This window comes from Nuphar pumila, chromosome 10 (genome assembly GCF_984573655.1).
Source record: "Nuphar pumila chromosome 10, dmNupPumi1.hap1.1, whole genome shotgun sequence".
In the NCBI taxonomy this organism is placed as follows: domain Eukaryota; kingdom Viridiplantae; phylum Streptophyta; class Magnoliopsida; order Nymphaeales; family Nymphaeaceae; genus Nuphar; species Nuphar pumila.
In genome coordinates, this window is record NC_143258.1 from 11168673 (window position 1) to 11187553 (window position 18881).

An 18881-nucleotide genomic window follows, 5' to 3' on the forward strand; every position below is an offset into this window, starting at 1 on the left:
GTGGCTGAACTTCTTTATTAACCTCAATAAGTTTCAATAAACAATGGAAAAAACAACTAACAGTAAAGAATTTAATGAAAACAAGGATGCAAGTAATGAGGAATAAGCAAAATGCAGAAAGAGAATGACGGCTGAATCTTTCCAAACTGTCTGCCCACGCAACCCTAGGAGTGGGCCTTTTAAAGGCTATTTATTGGACCCGGGTCGTGGGTCCAGGTTTGGATCCGAACCGCAATCTGGGTCAACTTCCATCTGTTTGTTGGTTCTGCGACGTGCGAACCCCACCACGCCTGGAATAGGTGCGCAGGGGTACCTCCCTGCATCACGGCTCCATACCTGCAAGGGGGTCATACACGTGAAGCCCCTCATCTGTCCTTTGTGGCGGATCGGGTGGCACGATGGGCCCAATCGGGTCCTGTCCTGCATCAGGTTTTCTAGAAATTAGAAAAGTTGAAAGAGTTCTTTTTCTTATTTTATTATTTTAAGGGCCTTCTATGTAATTATTCACTTATTGTTCCTAATCTCTATTTAAGAGAGATTAGGGTTAACGTAATGTAGACTTTTTCTTTTCTCCTCTTCAACAGAGAGAAAGGAATTTTAACTCGAACTCTGTCAGAACCAGACTAAACCAGACCCTGCCCTATCCCGCAAGTCCGTCCTGTTCCTAAATTCGTATAGACCAGTCCTAGTGTCACCTAACCCTGAAACTTTGTTTGTACCTTCATTAATCAGTTTACCGGCCCTTTTTAACCTGGTTTTGACTTTGACCTAATCTTAGACCTAACCGAGCCTACCGGATGCCGAAATTGCCTAACTCAGGCCCAACCACGAAACGGGAACGTATCATGTGTGTTTCTTGGAAATTCATTGATCTCTTAGAAAAAGAAGAAACAACAAAGAGCGGCTTTGTCGAAAACCGAGGCAGACTGCAGAGCTATGGCCGAAGTGGATTAAATGGTTGTTAAGAGAGTTTGGTGTCCCTATACATGGTAAGACTCCCATGTATTGTGACAACATGAATGTGATTCAAAATTGCAAAAAATCAAGAGTTCCATGAGAGAACAAAGCATATTAAGATTGATTGTCACTTTACTAGGCAAACATATTAAGATGAAATTATTTCTCTTGAGCACGAGGGCTCTAAAGAGCAGATTGCTGATGTATCTAAAGAGTCTCCCACCATCACATTTTAAAACATCTCTCCAAACTTGGAATGATTCATGTAAATGCATTCTAAAGTTTGAAAGCTACACATCATTCATATATACACACACACACATATTATATACACATTATAGTGTACAAAAATACCCTTGACACAATTCAAGTAGGACCTGTATGCCTTATGTTACACAATGGGCATAAATACCCTTAAATGTTAAACACAAATACATGTACATTGGATCCAGGTCTGCTGGACCTGAACTTCATATCATCAACAGTATCCAACAAGTACAGAAAGTAGAACCATTAAGGTCATATTTTATGTGATGCCTTCAATGCAACACACAACTGACAGAAACCTAAGGAGTCTAAAGTCTGAGAAACAGGGACATTTCCTAAAGAACAAACTGAAATTTCATAATCCATAAAATGATGTTTTGACTTGAAACAACTCAATCCAAAGTGTATTTCTTAACACACAAACCATGCAAAAAGCATCTACTAGGTCAGATTAATGTGTGTATGCTCACAAATGTACACATGAACAACAGAATAAAAGCATAACCAAAAATATAGTTATCATATAATAGGGAGTGATATTCAAAAAAATATCGCATGCAACATTAGCAAATAATTATTAATGGCCATAACTCATGATAAGGTAAAATACAGTAGATAGTAAATATTCCAATTACATTATATGAAATTAAAAGGATATCAGAAAGATGCTAAAACAATTATACTTCCTCCATGTCTTTCCTATGCAGATCTCTATCATTGCATCCTTGATTATACTCATCATATCTCAATTTCACATTTTTGAAAGCTTTTCCCAATTACTTGTGATGGCGGACTGGTGGTGCTTATGGCAAACATCTTCCTCCAACAGTAGTGTGGTTAAACTTGAGATTTTGATAGTAGTGATTGACCTTCATTTTATTCCACAATGCTAACTGTTCAACATCCCTTGCTCACGACCCTTGTAAATCTGTTGCATTTCTACTCATATCTCAACTGAGGTATATCAACATAGATGTGGCCTTACAAAGTCTTTCAAACATATATTGCAGATATATGCAAATACTCTCTTAGAATCAGTGGCAGAAGCAACAAAAATCCCAAATCAAATCTAACCACTGAAAATTGAAATCCAACCCTAGTGTCATATAAAGTTTAAATAAATTGGTTTTGACGCCAATACCTTCACCAACAGTGTAAACCCATATTCTTAAGAATAGAATAAAAGGAATAATAGTATGCAACATAAGCAAAACATAGGACAACTGTTTACACATTGATAACAATTAAATGAATCAAATAACACTATGTATATTCTGCAAGTATGCATGGGAAGCTTAAGGAGCATCTTTTTGCAATACCTCCCCTGATATCCATGAAACTGTTTAATGCTTTTATAACTCCAGTGACGGTCACAACATCCCCAGGTATGCATGCATCAACAAGATCTTCAGTCAATTCACACTCAATGGTTCGAGGCATCCTGCCTTCCTCATGGTTTTCTGTGCTTAGCAGTTCCTGTACTCTGAATATCAACATATCAAATGGGAAGTTTTAAGTTAGCATATACACTGAAGGAATACAGAAATGAGCATTTGTAAAACTAAAGTTGCCTTATTTTTTGAAAGTCTATGAGCCGAGCTGTTGAACGAATAGGAGTAAAAGTTCTGCCTTTGCAACCATAATAAATGCAAACTGTTGGTGGTGAGTATTTGCCATCAAGGAATGTCCGCATAATAGCAACTCCACACTTTCCACAGGTAAAACTCATCTGTACCACCAAAGGCTTGACTGTGCTGACTTTGACAACAGTACCACGGACTGAAACAAGCTTACCTATAAGGTAAATGCATGAATTACAAATCTGTCCACATGCAAATAGCATGAAATGCATAAATTTCCTTCTTGCCTGACCTGATGATCAAAGGATCTTACCAATGTAGGCAGCTTTTAAGTTCTTCAAAGTTATCATCGACTCAAAGTGGTTGTACAAACGAATATTTATTTTCTCCTGATCTCCAAAATTGCAGCTTTTGCCATGATAAGCTAATAACTGCTACAAACATAGCATTAAATTTACCTAAAGTGATGCTTGTAATAACCAGCTGTTATCCATATTAAGCATTGGACAAAAAGAGAATATCTAGAAACAGAAATATTTTGGTCTGATACCTTGTGAACAGCAGCACCTATGCATAAGACAGCTTCTTTTGGTGCTACTTCTAAAGCAGCATAGAACTCTTCAGCTACACAACTTTTCCGCAAGGTTTGAAAATCAAGAGGTAGATATGATATACCATCATCATCCTTGATCTGATAAATTATGCATTTTGCAACACCAGCAATATCTTAGAAAGAACACAGATTGCAATCATGTAAATCAGTTACATCTTTCAGCATTCAGCTATCATCAATAAACAAATGATGGATGAAAATGAAAAATAGAGAAAAGAGGAACAAAATTTAGATTTGTCACGTCAAATGTGATATCGGGACTAGTAAGTTTGCACTTGGGAGAAAAAGTGGCGCAGAAGCGAGAACGAGACACTACCAGGTCCATTTGGATCCATCCGCAATTTGGATTTTTGTTTGCTATTTTGGATCTTCATGTATTTGGATCATTATGTCTGATCCATTTTTTTAGGATAGGTTTTATCTTTTAGAAGATTATAGGTAGTTTGTTTTTATTAGAATTAGGAAATGTACTGCATTGTATTGTATTGTAAGAAATTGTATTGTTTTAATAAAAGTCAGAAAAAAATCTAAGCTATTTATAATGTATAACTTTAGTTACAAAATAAACCATAACATCACATATCAAACAATTATCAACTACATAAAACATCAAACATTGAGTATTCATGATAATATGCTATGAATGTGTGCATATCTCACAAGAAAAATGCAAACTATGGAATAGTATGCATAATGAAATCAAATTAACATGTCACAAGATTCATAATAGTGCATGTTAATAATGAACAAAAAAAATACAAAGTATTTTTCAATAATTAATTTTTTTCTGATCTCTTCATTTTTGTGCCCCTAAACCTAAGAGTCTAAGACTAGTCACTAAACTGCTTCAATTGCGGAAGGTACATCTCCATCAGTCCCTTTACGGAATTCGAAATAGCCTCTCACAATGGAAGTGACATTGTCAATGGACTTTCATCAATCATTTCTTTTTCACCCTCAAAATCCACGATAATTATTTCATTTTTATCCTCAAAATCAGAGATGATTATTTGATTTTTTATCATCAAAATCCAAGATGACTTCAAGCAATGATTTTGCAAGCTACGACTCTTGCAATGGTGATATACCCTGCTCCCTTGATCTACGAACCTGTAAACCCTCCTTTATTTCATCCTAGCATTACTTAGTAGTCTTGTAAGTATTGTCTGTAACATACATATATATTGTATCGATAGTATATCAATATGATACACATTTATATTGTAACATGAGTGTGTATCATATTCATAACGAGTATATCATAATATATACTTTGACTGAATCATATAATAGACCTCGATACGGGGTATAATCGTCCGATACACTTTTAGTGGAAAATAAAGAAGGCCGGGTTTTTTTTGGGGGGGGAGGAGGGGGTTAAAGACCCTCATAGAGTTTGTTCTCTCGTTTATTTAGAAGCTATTGGAGATAAACCTATGCACCTTAAGAGGATTGAGGAGCTCTTTGAGGGTCACTTCTTGCGCAAGAGCGACTGATTATTTGCTCAAAAACATGGATTGAGATATTAAAAAACCTTGTTTTTTGTTTTATTTGTGCGAGATTGAAGTTGGAGGAGGGTAAGCTCCTTCTTTTTGATGTTTTAGAAAAGGATTTCTCCATTTTCACTGCAACCCCTTTTTTGATGTTGAAACGCATTATGGACAAGTGAGTTGTAATAATTAAAGAAGGAACTACAAGTTCAAAAAAGATGCCATGTTGTCTCCTTCAATGTTATCAGTATCATATTGTATCGTACGATACAACATAGTGTATCAATGTAACGACCCCAACTCACAGTTACAATACATCCACAACCACAAGGGATCTTATACTCATCTTTCAAACCAAAGCAAACCAAACTTTATTTATTAAAACACATAGAGTTTGCGACATAAGCAAATAAAATGTAAATAAGTAGAAAGAAGAGTCACGTTGTCCAAAAGAAAAGTCTGCTCAGAAGTCGCATAGCTCTCGCAGCTTCTCGCAAAGCCAGTCACCTCGCTGGGATTCTGAGGCTACGAAAAAAATAAAAGGGTGTTAGAATCCAAAAAATTTTATGTACGAATCTATCTAATAAAATAAATAAGTAAAAAGAACATAAATAAGATTCATACAATATTTTAGAAGAACGCAATTATGATAAATTCATAATTTAAGCAACAGGAAACAAGTGATAAACAAGATAAAACAATTACTATCAATAGGGAACATCAATTATGCATAAAAGACATGTTATCATGCAATAGAGAGCACGCATCATGCCATCACCCATATATCACAAATAAGGAAACAAGTAAATATGCATGATCTAATGCATAACAGGAATATGCATAATTTTTATACACATGCATGAATAAATTATTATCTTTTATCAAAGTATTTTTTTCACATGCATGTCTCTATTAAATGCGCACAATTTAAGTTCCACTTTTTATTACTGTTGCCCGCGGATACACTAAATGGGTAAAAATTTCTGAGGTCAAGTAGGGTTTCCAGGTCACTTAGCACACAAGTTATATTTTATTATTGTGTTTCAAACTTAACACGCGACCGAAACAACCTTCAAAACATTAGACCTCCACATCAAATGTAGAGACACCAGAGACCTCCACATCCACAAGTGTCACTTGTTTTATATACCAAAACAACAACTGTGTCTACACATTACTCCCAGGTAAAGTGGTGGATTCTCCCTAAAACCGTGGTCAGGAGAAGAACCTCAATATTGGATTCAGGGGTAGCAACAATGCACACAGAGTTTTTGTATCATCACAGTTTCCCAAAACTGCAACTCTAAGAGTCTCATTATAACGATGGAATATCTCAGAACGTATATTACATTGTTCTCTTTCTTTATCTTTTTATTAATAGTCATTTCATTATTTTGCAATTCAATATACCAAATTAGTAACACAAGTTCGCATATCCAAATGCGAGACTCAGCACGGGACCACAGCCCGCAGAAAACATAGAACAATGCAATATAGTGAAACAATATCAATGTAACTTTTGTGATGCATTAAAACAAGTATAACATGAGGAATCTAAGTTCAAGGCTCACCAGGCCTACGATGATCTATTATTTAATAATTGATGCATCATATGAAAATATCATAACAACATGTCATATACACAATGATGTCGATGCGCTTTTCCATGCCCATTCACATATGCCAATTTAACAATGTACACGAAACAATAACATTTATATGCATGTACATGAGTTCACACAATCATGTTAAGTGTATGCTTTCATTCAATATTCATATTCATGTCATATGCATTCTTTCATTCATGAATTATTCTCATTAAACATGTGAGCATGCATGCAATTATGTGCATGCGTATTTATCACATGCATGCAAACCAGTTGATACAGCCTTTGTAATAACACCCTGAATTTAAGCATGGCATATTCAAGTCAAACAAGTAGAAACTTCATGCTTGCACACATAAGACCAATGCTATTATCATAAGCAAGTCTGAAATTTTACATGCATAACCGAACTCAAACCAAGCTTCACGATAACAACCATAAATGTGAACTAACATATTTGAATATGTGACAGATTTGTATTTTAATTAATCAAAATCATGACATTAGCATCTACTTTGAAACTCTTTTAACACAATTATTTTTTTTGAAAGACACACCTGCCCAACCTGTGAAATTGTCTACGAAGAGACAATACGCATACAAGCATAAATACTTTATAGAAGAAGTGCACGAAAGCACTCACACAACACTTGAACAAAATACGCAAAAAGCGTATAAATAATAAACATGCAATAATGCATGTATTTCATAAAATGGAAGCAAATGCTTGAAACTCTCAAGCTTATTTTACAACAAGGGGGAACACCCCTATTTATACAAGAGAGAAGAGGTGCAAGAGGGGGCTCCCCAAAGGAGTCGTTGGGGAGCTTGTGACCGTTGGGGGGGGCCCAACAACTCTATTGGGGAGACCCCCAATGCACCTTTTTGATAATGCAAAAAAGGAAAAAAGAAAAGAAAAGAATTACAAAAAATAAAAGGGAAAAAATACAGCATATTCCAAATGGAATATGCGCAAAATGTAAAAAGACAAAAATACCCTTTTTGCGTAAAAGAGAAAAAAGGTGAAAAAGAGAAAAATATATAAATATATATACTTATATAGAGAGATATGTATACATATAATATATGTATACGTATCTCTATATATATAAGTATATATATTTATACTTACAATAATGTTTTTTGAGTATACATTTTAACACCCCCCCCCCTTCAAACTTACGGTGTGATAACCGCAAGTTTGTCAAGAAGGAAATGAAATCTAGGCGAACAAAGAGCTTTTGTGAAGAAGTTTGCAAGTTGATACTCAGACGTCACGTATGATAAATCAATGACCTTCTTCAAGTATTCTTTCCTGACATAATGGCAGTCCATCACTATATGCTTTGTTCGCTCGTGAAAAGTGTGGTTTTTGGCAATATAGATTGCACTTTTGTTGTTACAGCACAGCTTTGTTGGTTCTCTGATAGGCACTCCCATATCTTCCAAGAGGCATCGAATCCATACAATTTCCATGATAGTGGATGTCATGGCTCTGTATTCGGCTTCAGTGGATGACAGAGAGACCTTCTGTTGCTTTTTACATCGCCATGAAATCAAAGATTCACCTAAGAAAACACAAAAACCAGTGGTGGAGTGACGATTACTAGGGTCACCTCCCCAATCTGAGTCAGTATAAGCAAGTAATTTTAAATCAGAAGAAAAAGATAGAAATACTCTCTTATTTACTATGCCCTTCAAGTATCTGATGATGCGAAGAACAGCACTCATATGAACGGTTGTGGGAGCGTGCTGAAACTGACTGGCGATGTGTATAGCATGTGAGAAATCAGGTCGAGTAATACTAAGATACATTAAAGAACCTACCAACTGCCTGTAAGGGGTAGGATCGGTTAAGGGAACACCATCGTCAATCTTCATTTTTGCTCCCACAACTTCAGGAGTTTTGCATACTTTGTCATCAGAAATCCCAGATCTGTCAATAATCTCACAAGCAAGTTTAGACTGAGATAAAAAATAACCACGTTGTGAATAGGCAACCTAAATTCCAAGAAAATATGTCAGAAAATCCAAGTCTAACATCTCAAATTTTGAAGTCAAGACCGACTTAATACCCTTGACTCCTTGAACATCATCACCTGTAATTAACATGTCATCAACATAGAGTAATAATATGACAATCCCTGCATTAGATTTTCTAGTAAATAGAGCAGTGTCAGTATAACAGTATAACATGAGGAGAAACCATTTTCCAACATTACATTGGTAAATCTGTCATACCAGGCTTTGGGAGTCTGTTTTAAACCATAGAGGGCCTTTCGAAGACGAAGAACTTTATCTTTAGGAATCTTCATGCCTAGTAGGGCATCCATATGCACTTCTTCGTTAAGATCACTATTTAAAAAGGTATTTTTCACATCCATTTGAAAAATGTTCCAATTTTTAATAGATGCAATAGTAATAAGACATCTAACTGTAACCATTCGAGCTACATGAGCAAAAGTTTCTTCATAATCAATTTCATACCCTTGCCCATACCCTTTTGTAACTAAGCGAGCTTTATACCTTTCGAGGGATCCGTCGTTTTTAGTTTTAACCTTAAAAACCCATCGACAACCTATAGTTTTCTTTCCTATGGGTAGAGTTTGGAAATCCCAAGTTTCAGCCCTTTTGAGAGCATTAAGTTCATTTTGCATGGCTTCTTGCCATTCTATACATTTTTTAGCTTCTTCAAAATTCCTTGGCTCAAAATAAGAGTGAATGGCACTAAGACAAGCCCTATACCGGGGTGAAAAAGAATCAAAAGAGACAAAACGAGTTGGCGGTCTCCTATTCTTCTCAGATCTTCGGTGCTGGAGAGTAGGAACAAGCTCACTATATTGGTCAATGACACTTCTAAAGGTGTCTTGGTTTCTACGAGAGTAGGTTATCGGATCACTTGAAATCCTGTTTTCTTGATCATTGAGAGGGTTATGTTCTTCAACATCACCATCATTTTCCTGATCGTGGTTTGATAATACATCATCATCACTAGATATATCATCATTACTAGCCAATAAATCAAAAATGAATGAGTAATCAAAATTTTCTTGTTGAGAAACATTTTTTTCAAATCCACTCTCATTTTCTAAAAACGTTACATTTCTAGAAACATATAACTTATCATTTCGAATATCATAGCAACGAAACCCTTTTTGAGTTTCGAAATACCCAAGAAAGGCGCAGGGGATAGCTTTGGGAGAGAGCTTGTTATTTTTATCCGTAAGTATAAAACATTTACACCCAAAAACATGTAACCTATTATAATCAGGTTCAAGCTTTTATAAGATCTCAAAAGGAGATATTTTTCCTAATATCCTAGATGGTAAGCGATTTATCAGATAAACAGAAGCGAGAACTGCTTCAGCCCAAAAATTCTTAGGAATGTTTTGAGAAATAAGCAGGGTCCTAGTGGTCTCAATGATGTGCCTATGTTTTCTTTCGGCCTACTCATTCTGTTGAGGGGTTTTAGGACAAGACCTTTGGTGAATAATTCTGTGATCCTCAAGATATATTTTAAATTGGTTGGAGAGATATTCTCCTCCAGAATCACTTCTAAAAATCTTTATATTACTGTTGAATTGATTCTTGATCATTGAGTGAAAGGTTTTAAAACATGTAAAAACTTCATGTTTGTACTTAAGGAAATAGATCCATGAATACCGGGAAAAATCATCCACAAAAATAACATAGTAAGAAAAGCCTCCTTTTGAAACAATAGGTGCGGGTCCCCAAACATCGGAATGAACAATTTCGAAGGTTCTAGATGAGAACATAGTTCTTTGCTCAAAAGGTAAACTTTGCATTTTTCTGAGAATACAATCATTACAGGAAAATGAGCTTTTACATAGATCCTTTGCAAAATGTAAATAAGATAACTTGGTGATATTAAGATGACCAAGTCTTTTGTGCCACATGTTTATATCTTTGTACCGGGCAACATTACAAAATGATTTTGGAACTTGAAGAGATTCCATATAGTATAAGTCTCATTTTCTAAAGCATTCCCCAATCAATTTTCCGGACCGGCGATCATGTATTAAACATTTGTCACATGAAAATTTAATATCGCATCCATGGTCCGAGAGTTGAGAAACAGAGAGAAGGTTTAAGTTAAGTTTAGGTATAAATCTAATTTTTGGAATGGAAAAATCTTGAGTTTCAAAATTACCTATTCCTTTAATTTCAAGAGAGGTTCCATCCGCAGTAGAAACAAAGGATGGAGAAACATTTTTTGAATAATCGGAAAGTGAGAACATGTTTGGGGACATATGAAAAGATGCACCTGAGTCCAAAAGCCAAGAGACTTTACCTGGAATGGAAGAGGTAGACACGACGGCACCGGATGTAGATCCCTTGAGAAGAGGTTGAAGGGCTTCCACTATTTGATTCAACGAGAGTGACCCACTTGATGATGCCTCTTCCTTTTGTGGTACGCCGGTGGTGGCCATAGCGAGAAGCTTCTTCCATTTGGGACATACGGGCTTGATATGCCCCGGTTCCTTACAAAAGTGACAAATAGCCTTGCTATAGTCCCTCTTTCCTCTTTGTCCACCATCTCCTCCTTGATTTTGGAATTTGAAATGAGGAGGACGATAGGTCTTTACATTATTTCCGGGTCTTGATACGGCATTGACCTCATTGTTTTCTTCATGATTACAAGGAACCACAAGAACATTTGATCCTTGTTTACATAAATTCATACGAGTCTCCTCACCACTTAATTTGGTGAGAACATCTTCAAGAGAGGGAGGAGTAAATGAGGATAGAAGTGATGACCTTATTTGCTCAAATTTCGATCTTAACCCATTCAAAAATTTGAAGAACCGATCTTCTTCAAGTTGCTTGTGGCGGAGTTCAATTGTCTCTCCACTTCATTTTGGTTCAAGCATAAAAAGCTCATCCCAAATAGAGGAAAGGTCGGCAAAATATTCCCTAATAGACATTTCACCTTGAGTAAGGGAGAGAGTCTTCTTTTGAAGGTAATATTTATGGGATAGATCTCTTGATGTATACAATTTCTCGAGATAATGCCAAGCTTCCGATGCTTTTTTGAACTTGACAATATTGGCATTAATCTTTGTTTCGACGGATGTGAAGAACCAAGAAAGAATCTTGAAGTTCTTCATTTCCCATTCGTCGTGCTTCTTGGAGTATTCTTCAAGAGCTTTGATCATTTCCTCTCCCTCAAGAATATTGATTTCACTTCCGTCCATTACGGTTATTTTGGGTTCCGGTTCCGGAATTGTGCCTTGCACATAACCCCACAATCCTTTTCCTTTTATGTGAGCCTCCATGTTCCCACCCCAAATGTGATAGTTGGACCCATTCAACTTGAAGCCAAGAGCAAAGTGAGACTCTTTCTCACCCATTATTGCGTAAAGAGAAGGAGAAAAGGGGCGTACCAACACAATGTTGCAACTTCTAGTTTGCACAAGATCCTTCTAAAATATTTGAGAAGCAAGATCCACCACTTCAATCTCTAAAGATCCGAAGGCACGGTTTTCGAGGCACTCGAAAAAAGGAGAATCCCACGATCTTCAATCACCAACCTTGCTTTGATACCATGTGAAATTGTCTACGAAGAGACAATACGCATACAAGCATAAATACTTTATAGAAGAAGTGCACGAAAGCACTCACACAACACTTGAACAAAATACGCAAAAAGCGTATAAATAATAAACATGCAATAATGCATGTATTTCATAAAATGGAAGCAAATGCTTGAGACTCTCAAGCTTATTTTACAACAAGGGGGAACACCCCTATTTATACAAGAGAGAAGAGGTGCAAGAGAGGGCTCCCCAAAGGAGTCGTTGGGGAGCTCCCAACGGTCACAATTGTGACCGTTGGGGGGCCCCAACGACTCTATTGGGGAGACCCCCAATGCACCTTTTTGATAATGCAAAAAGGAAAAAAATAAAAGAAAAGAATTACAAAAAATAAAAGGGAAAAAATACAGCATATTCCAAATGGAATATGCGCAAAATGTAAAAAGACAGAAATACCCTTTTGGGGTAAAAGAGAAAAAAGGTGAAAAAGGGAAAAATATATAAATATATAGAGATACGTATACATATAATATATATATATATATATGTATCTCTATGTATATAAGTATATATATTTATAGTTACAATAATGTTTTTTGAGTATACATTTTAACACAACCGAACCCGCTTGACTAGACTCAAGAGGCCTAACAGGGCACCCGACTGGGTATTGCCCAGGTCTGGCCAAACCACAAAAAAACAAATTATTATTTTTTTTTAAATAATGGTCTCAACACCCAGTCGGTGGGTCGGCTGGAGTCCAGATCAGGCCCAGCTGATCGTGGTCGGCTAAGTCTGGTCTGGTCAGACCATAGCTGGGCCTGGCAGGAGACTGCCAAGCCTGTACCAGTCCAACCACTGGGCCTGCCCGGACCCTGCCAACCCAACCAACCTTGTTGTCGGTTGGGCCTGACAGACCATACACAGGCCCAGCTCAGGCCTGTGCATGATCTGCCAAGGCCTGGCAGACAGTCGAGCAGTACTCGACTGACCGCCAGCCAGCCCGAAGACAAAAGTTTTTTTTTTGTTAACCTGGATCAGCTAGCAAGCCGAGCAGGGCTCGATTGGTCTGCTGGCCAGCAACCACCCTGAATAGGCCGAGCCTGTGCAGGTCTGGCAGACCATGACAAGCCAACCGAGTATGTCTCGGCTGGCTGCCATCGAGCCCACTAACGACAGTAAAAAGTAAAAATAATGTGCCAAGAGGAGACTGTAGAAACATGTAAGCATGATCATATAATTTTTTCTTTTAAGTATGCTCAGATTCTTCAAACTATCAACATCTTCATAAAGATTGTTATGAAGATATGCATATTCAACTTGCATGTACATACTTATTCACCAATCATTAGCACATGCATATTCAGACTTTTAAACATGATTTGCATGGTTAGATTACATATATATGCCTATTCCAGAACACATGCATTTTTGGATCTCTCAAGGTGATATGCATGCATAAACAGAATTTTTCTCTCACAAAATAACATAGATCAAACAACTCAGTCAATGAAAATCAAAGGAAATCAAGCCTAGCATAGAACAAGCACTCTATAGGCTATTTTATTATGCAATAAATTTTGCTTTAGCATGAAAATAGATATGTACAGAATTTTACTTGAGAAAATATGAAAAGAACCATCAACACATCCATGGAAGGGGATCCATGAATCCTCATCTATATATTTTAGGATAAACATCCATATTTATTTTCTATAGATTTCCATCAAAATATTGCATGAAAATCCACTCTATATTCAATTTCTCACTTGATTCAAAAGAGGAAACCCGTACCTTGATCTTAAATCGAAAAAGAATAAGAAAATAACGGTGGAAAACGTGGATGGCTGGAGAAATCGATCTCCTCCTCTTCTTCCTCTCTTTTCATCTCCTCTCTCCTCTTTTTTTTCCTTTATCTTTTTCTTTCCTTCTTTTTTTTTGAGGTTTAAATAGGCCAAGAGGGGGGTGACCCCCACTCCCCCCCCCCCCAACCCTTTCTTCTCCAACCCTTTCTAGATGGGCTGGAGATGGAGAGTTTCCTCTTTTGAAAAGTCTCACACCCACTCTTTCCAAAATTTCAAAACTCTTCTTAATTTGACTTTTTCAAAGTTTTCAATTTTTAAAAGTCTTTTCTCAAACCTTCTTAAGTCTATTTAGGTATGTATAAGGACTCTATTAAGAAGTCCTAAACAACCATAAAAATAAAATTCGGAATTAAATAAAATTAATTAATTATTTATTGAATATTAAACAATAATTAAATATCCAAAAGTTGTTATATTAACTTGGGAGGCTTCTTAACACTAATTAACTTCAATTTAAAGATACAAAATGAATTTAAAGTTAGAAATTCGTTGGACATGGATTTGGATTTGGATTTGGATCCAAGATCCAAATCTATCTCCAAAAATCCAAATGGGTCTTGGGTTGGATCAATACCAGATTAATATGGGTCTTAGATAGAGTCCAAATCCATATTAATTTGGATCAAATCCATCATATCTGGTCCGATCCAAATCTGGATCTGAATCGACAAACTGCTCTTTTTTCGAAAAAACATGATTTTTAGGCCAAACGTAGCCTGAATCCAAGAAAATAAAATATCGTTATGCTAAAAACTTCGAGACGTATCCAATGATATATAACTCGAATTTCACCTTTGGAATTCGTCTGAAAATAACTTGAATTTCGCTCGAATTTCACTTGAATTTAAAGGTTGAAAACAAAACTCTTTCTCATGTTTTAAGTGGCTCATTTAGGCCTTGACAATGAGACCTGGGCCAAGCCCAGACTCAAAGGCATCGGCCTAAAATCGATAATCTAACCATTTTTCTTCTATACTTAACCAAATTTTTTCAAAAATCTCAAATTTAACTAAGTGTGAAAATACGCGATATTACAATCAATGTATTAAGGGAGACCCAATATGATATCCCTCATGTATCGTAAAAACAAAGATTATCGGTTTGTATCAAATCATATGATACATGGGTGTATTGTATGATACACCTTGTTTCACATAAGTCTAGTCATGTTTTGTTTTGTTTTCCGGTCCTAGAAAAGGGGCGACCGGCCACTTATGCGGGTCATTTTCATCCCTTTCTTTTGTATTCTCCCTCCTCAAACATCATTTTTAAGCCCACCTATTCATTTTTTACATCAAATCCACCATAAAAATAGGGGGTTTTGCTAGATCCAATCCTTAAAAGTGTAATTCACTTAAAATCTCCCCTGATGTTTCAAGTTATGTTGAGTAGGGACCTTATCCAATAAAATCAACCATGTGAATGGAACAGCTTAAAGGTTCAAATATGAACCCCATAAAACCTTCTTAGGAAATGGAGCACTTAAAGATTCCAATAGAGATTAATAACATGATTTCACTATGAAATTACCTTGTCTCAGTTAATTCCAAGTTATAGTATTCTTACACATTCATATTCCAGCAACCTATCTCTTGGCATAGCGATAACCAATACCCTATTCCCCCATGTGATGAGTTCCTACAGAAGGTCATATGCCAAATAACATCATCCTTCCAGTAATCAACCACCAAGCTATCCTTGATTATGACCAGCCTATAGAGGGCCTCAAATTTCAGTTTAAGTGGCCCATCTTTTAACAAAAGTTTATGCCAAAAGCAATTGTGCTGGCCATTCCCTACTTTTAGCTAGATCCTTTCCTTAGAGTCCTTTAGGACTGAGCACCAATCCTTCCAAATGTCAAAAAAGTTCACACCCATGGAGTTCCATTCCCAACCATGGATCCCATATTTGATCCCTTTGAAAGACCACCAACTATTATAAAAGAATGCCTTCCACCACCATTTTCTAAGGAATGCTTGCTTAAAATCCGCATACTCCTAATTCCAGGAACCTCTCTCTCTCTCTCTCTCTCTCTCTCTCTCTCTCTCTCTCTCTCTCTCTCTCTCTCTCTCTCTCTCTCTCTCTCTCTCTCTCTCTCTCTCTCTCTCTCTCTCTCTCTCTCTATATATATATATATATATATATATATATATATATATATATATATATATATATATATTTTGTAACTAAATCCCCCACCAACCAATGTATTTTATTTTCTTGGCCTTGCTTCCACCTTTTTTTTTGCAATACAAACAACGTCAACTCGTCAAAGAGAATACAATATAATCCTACCAGCCATACATAGATATCTGGCCTACTAGGATTGCAATTTGGATTCCACTTGATCTTTCACCTTCTCCCAATGCTTTTCTCTAGATGTGTTTGAAAAGTTGTATGCTCAAATATCTCATTGGAAATTAGCCTGATTTGCAACAAAGTATGACAATGGACTTCCATTTTAGAGTAGCATCCACATGAAACATGATCATCTCGCTCTTAGATTCTTTTACTTCCAAGCCGCATGCCATCGGCTGGGCATCATATTCAAGAATGATGGCCTATTTGAAGCTTTTCACTTTGTTTATAATAGTTTTTGGTATATAAAGTCGGGTACTTTTCATTACCCCAGCTTTTTCCGAAAAATAGGGGGAAAACATTTTCTTAATGGTGCATCTTCTGGGTTGCAAAGATGTACTAACAACAGTGCATTAATAGCACAATCTGTAAAGCAATAAAAAATTACATCTGAAAGAAAACTCAGGCAAAGTACGATGAAATTCTAAAAAAACAAGTCAATGTTGCAATTCTTCCATATCTCCAGGTGCAGGTTCCCAATCAGAAAACATAAAGAAATAGATAAAGGAGAGTTCGGGAAAAAGTGCACCTGATATGAGGCATCACCCCGTTTTAGGGGCATGTTTTTTTAAGGGGGCCATGCAATCATTTTGTGAAAGAAAACAATTCGTGAAAGTTGGGGAAAGAAACATACCCATCACATGCTATTAGAAGAAAAAAAGTTAAATACACAAATTGGGAGTAAATTTAACAAAAACATATAGAACTCCAGTATATGCATATGAACGGTTTACTTAAAATCATTGCAACAACAAACTTAGAGAAGATCAGATGAGAAATTTTGAAAGTACACACAAAAACTACAAAACTTAAAAGCACAAGCATGTTACTCTCCAAACCCAAAAACGGTCAAATATATTTGACAAAACTTACAAGATAAGATAGACCTCACCAAAAAACTATATTCAAGGGTTTGTATAATTTCCTCAAAATACAAAATACATGTTAAATACTAGTTTCCCCTTCTTGGAGATGTAAAAGCAATCACGAGTCGCCATCAAAAGTCCAATCCTACCATAGCTTCATCAGCAACCCAGAATTCGTACCCCAGGGAAATAGAATCCACATCAAAGAGAGACTATGACTAACAAGCCATCGCGGCTCATCAATTTGGAATGATCCAACCTGACTCATGCACTCAAATCCGTCTACCACGAAAATTAAAACAAAACGAAAGTGCTCCAAAGCGAAGGCCAAAAATAACAAAAATCCTAGCTTAGTTCACCAAAAAAAAAATCGTGCAGCGTTCAACATCACAAACCCAAATTATCCCACTTGAGAAATCAATCAGTCAACATTAGCATGAATTAGAGAAGCCCTAAAACTCAAGAAATCGAGGGAGGAGCGAATCAAGAGTTTGGAATCCCAAGGCCTCTACCTGGGAGAGGAGCGACTCTGGTTGGTGGGAGGAGAGGCAGTCGGAGAGTTGTGAGATGAGCTTGAACCTCCGATCGCCCTCCGAGAACTCCGTCTCCGGGAAGTAATTCGGCCATATCCTCTCGACTATGCTGTCATGGCGAGACCGATCACATGACCTCCCGCCGTCCGCGCCGTGCATCTTTGCTTGGGGCGAAACGTGCCCGTTCTATTGGCACCGCGGTTGAGAGTTTTGCCGAGGGAGCGGAAAGAGGATGTGTATGGCCCGACCGCTCCACTCATTTTAGAGGGAAGGAATTTGAAAAAGAGGGCCCCTTTTTTTTCTCACAAACCCAAGGTGCACGAGTCAGGCTATATTACTGGGTTCCAACTTCTAATAGTTAAGGCGCAGCAGATCCAGAGATCGAGCTAGCTTATTCAACAAAATACCCTGTGCAAAAATCATATGTCGATAATTAATTGTGAAGACAATAATCATTCGTCGATATTCTATTATGAAAGCAAAAAATCGTCTATCGATATTTTAGTTTGAAGGAAAAATCTTCCATCGATATTCTATTGTGAAGGTGAAAGTTACATATCGATGTATTATTATGAAGACAAAAATCACTCATTGATATTCTATTTTGAAAGAAAAAAAATTGTCAATAATTTATTGTGACAGTGAAAATCATCTATGCATATAATAGTGACTGTCACTACAAGAAATATGTGGATTAGCGACGATCGTAATTCATCGCTAATCCATCGTCAATCATTCATTGTATAGTTTAGCGACGACAGCTAACTTTCATCGCAAATTTCTAGTTGCTAATTAGCGACAAAAATATATATGTCGCTACTTCCGTCGCTAAATTGCAACGAATTAGCGAATGCTATGATTCGTCGCAAGGTCGTTGTTAATCTGCAGAGATTTGGGTTTATGACATATATGAATCTGACGTTAATTTTGTCGCTATTGTAGCGGCAGAATTGCGACGGATTAAAATCCGCCGCACAATATCAACCAATTCAGTTTTGTGACGATTAAATATTCGTTCCTGATCCGTCGCTAAATTAGAGGTTGATACTAATTAGCGATGGACTAAATCCGTCGCTAATCCATCACAAACAAAATTGTTTCAAATATAATTATCGAGAAAAAAAATCTCGTGATACAATTTATATATCTTGAGTATACAAAACAAAGTACACATAAAAAATGTATATAAA

General features: G+C 36.6%; 1 protein-coding gene across 1 annotated transcript in view; it reads right to left on the minus strand.

The window, feature by feature from the left end:
* The window catches only part of MCM8 (minichromosome maintenance 8), a 235267-nt gene that overhangs the window by 152010 nt on the left and 64376 nt on the right, over positions 1 to 18881 (minus strand). The window contains exons 2-5 of the mRNA XM_090018864.1: positions 3355 to 3495; positions 3118 to 3235; positions 2796 to 3018; positions 2544 to 2707 (exon numbers count right to left, since the gene is read on the minus strand). Coding sequence (XP_089874990.1) covers positions 2544 to 2707; positions 2796 to 3018; positions 3118 to 3235; positions 3355 to 3495 — 646 coding nt within the window. The remainder of the gene's footprint in view (positions 1 to 2543; positions 2708 to 2795; positions 3019 to 3117; positions 3236 to 3354; positions 3496 to 18881) is intronic.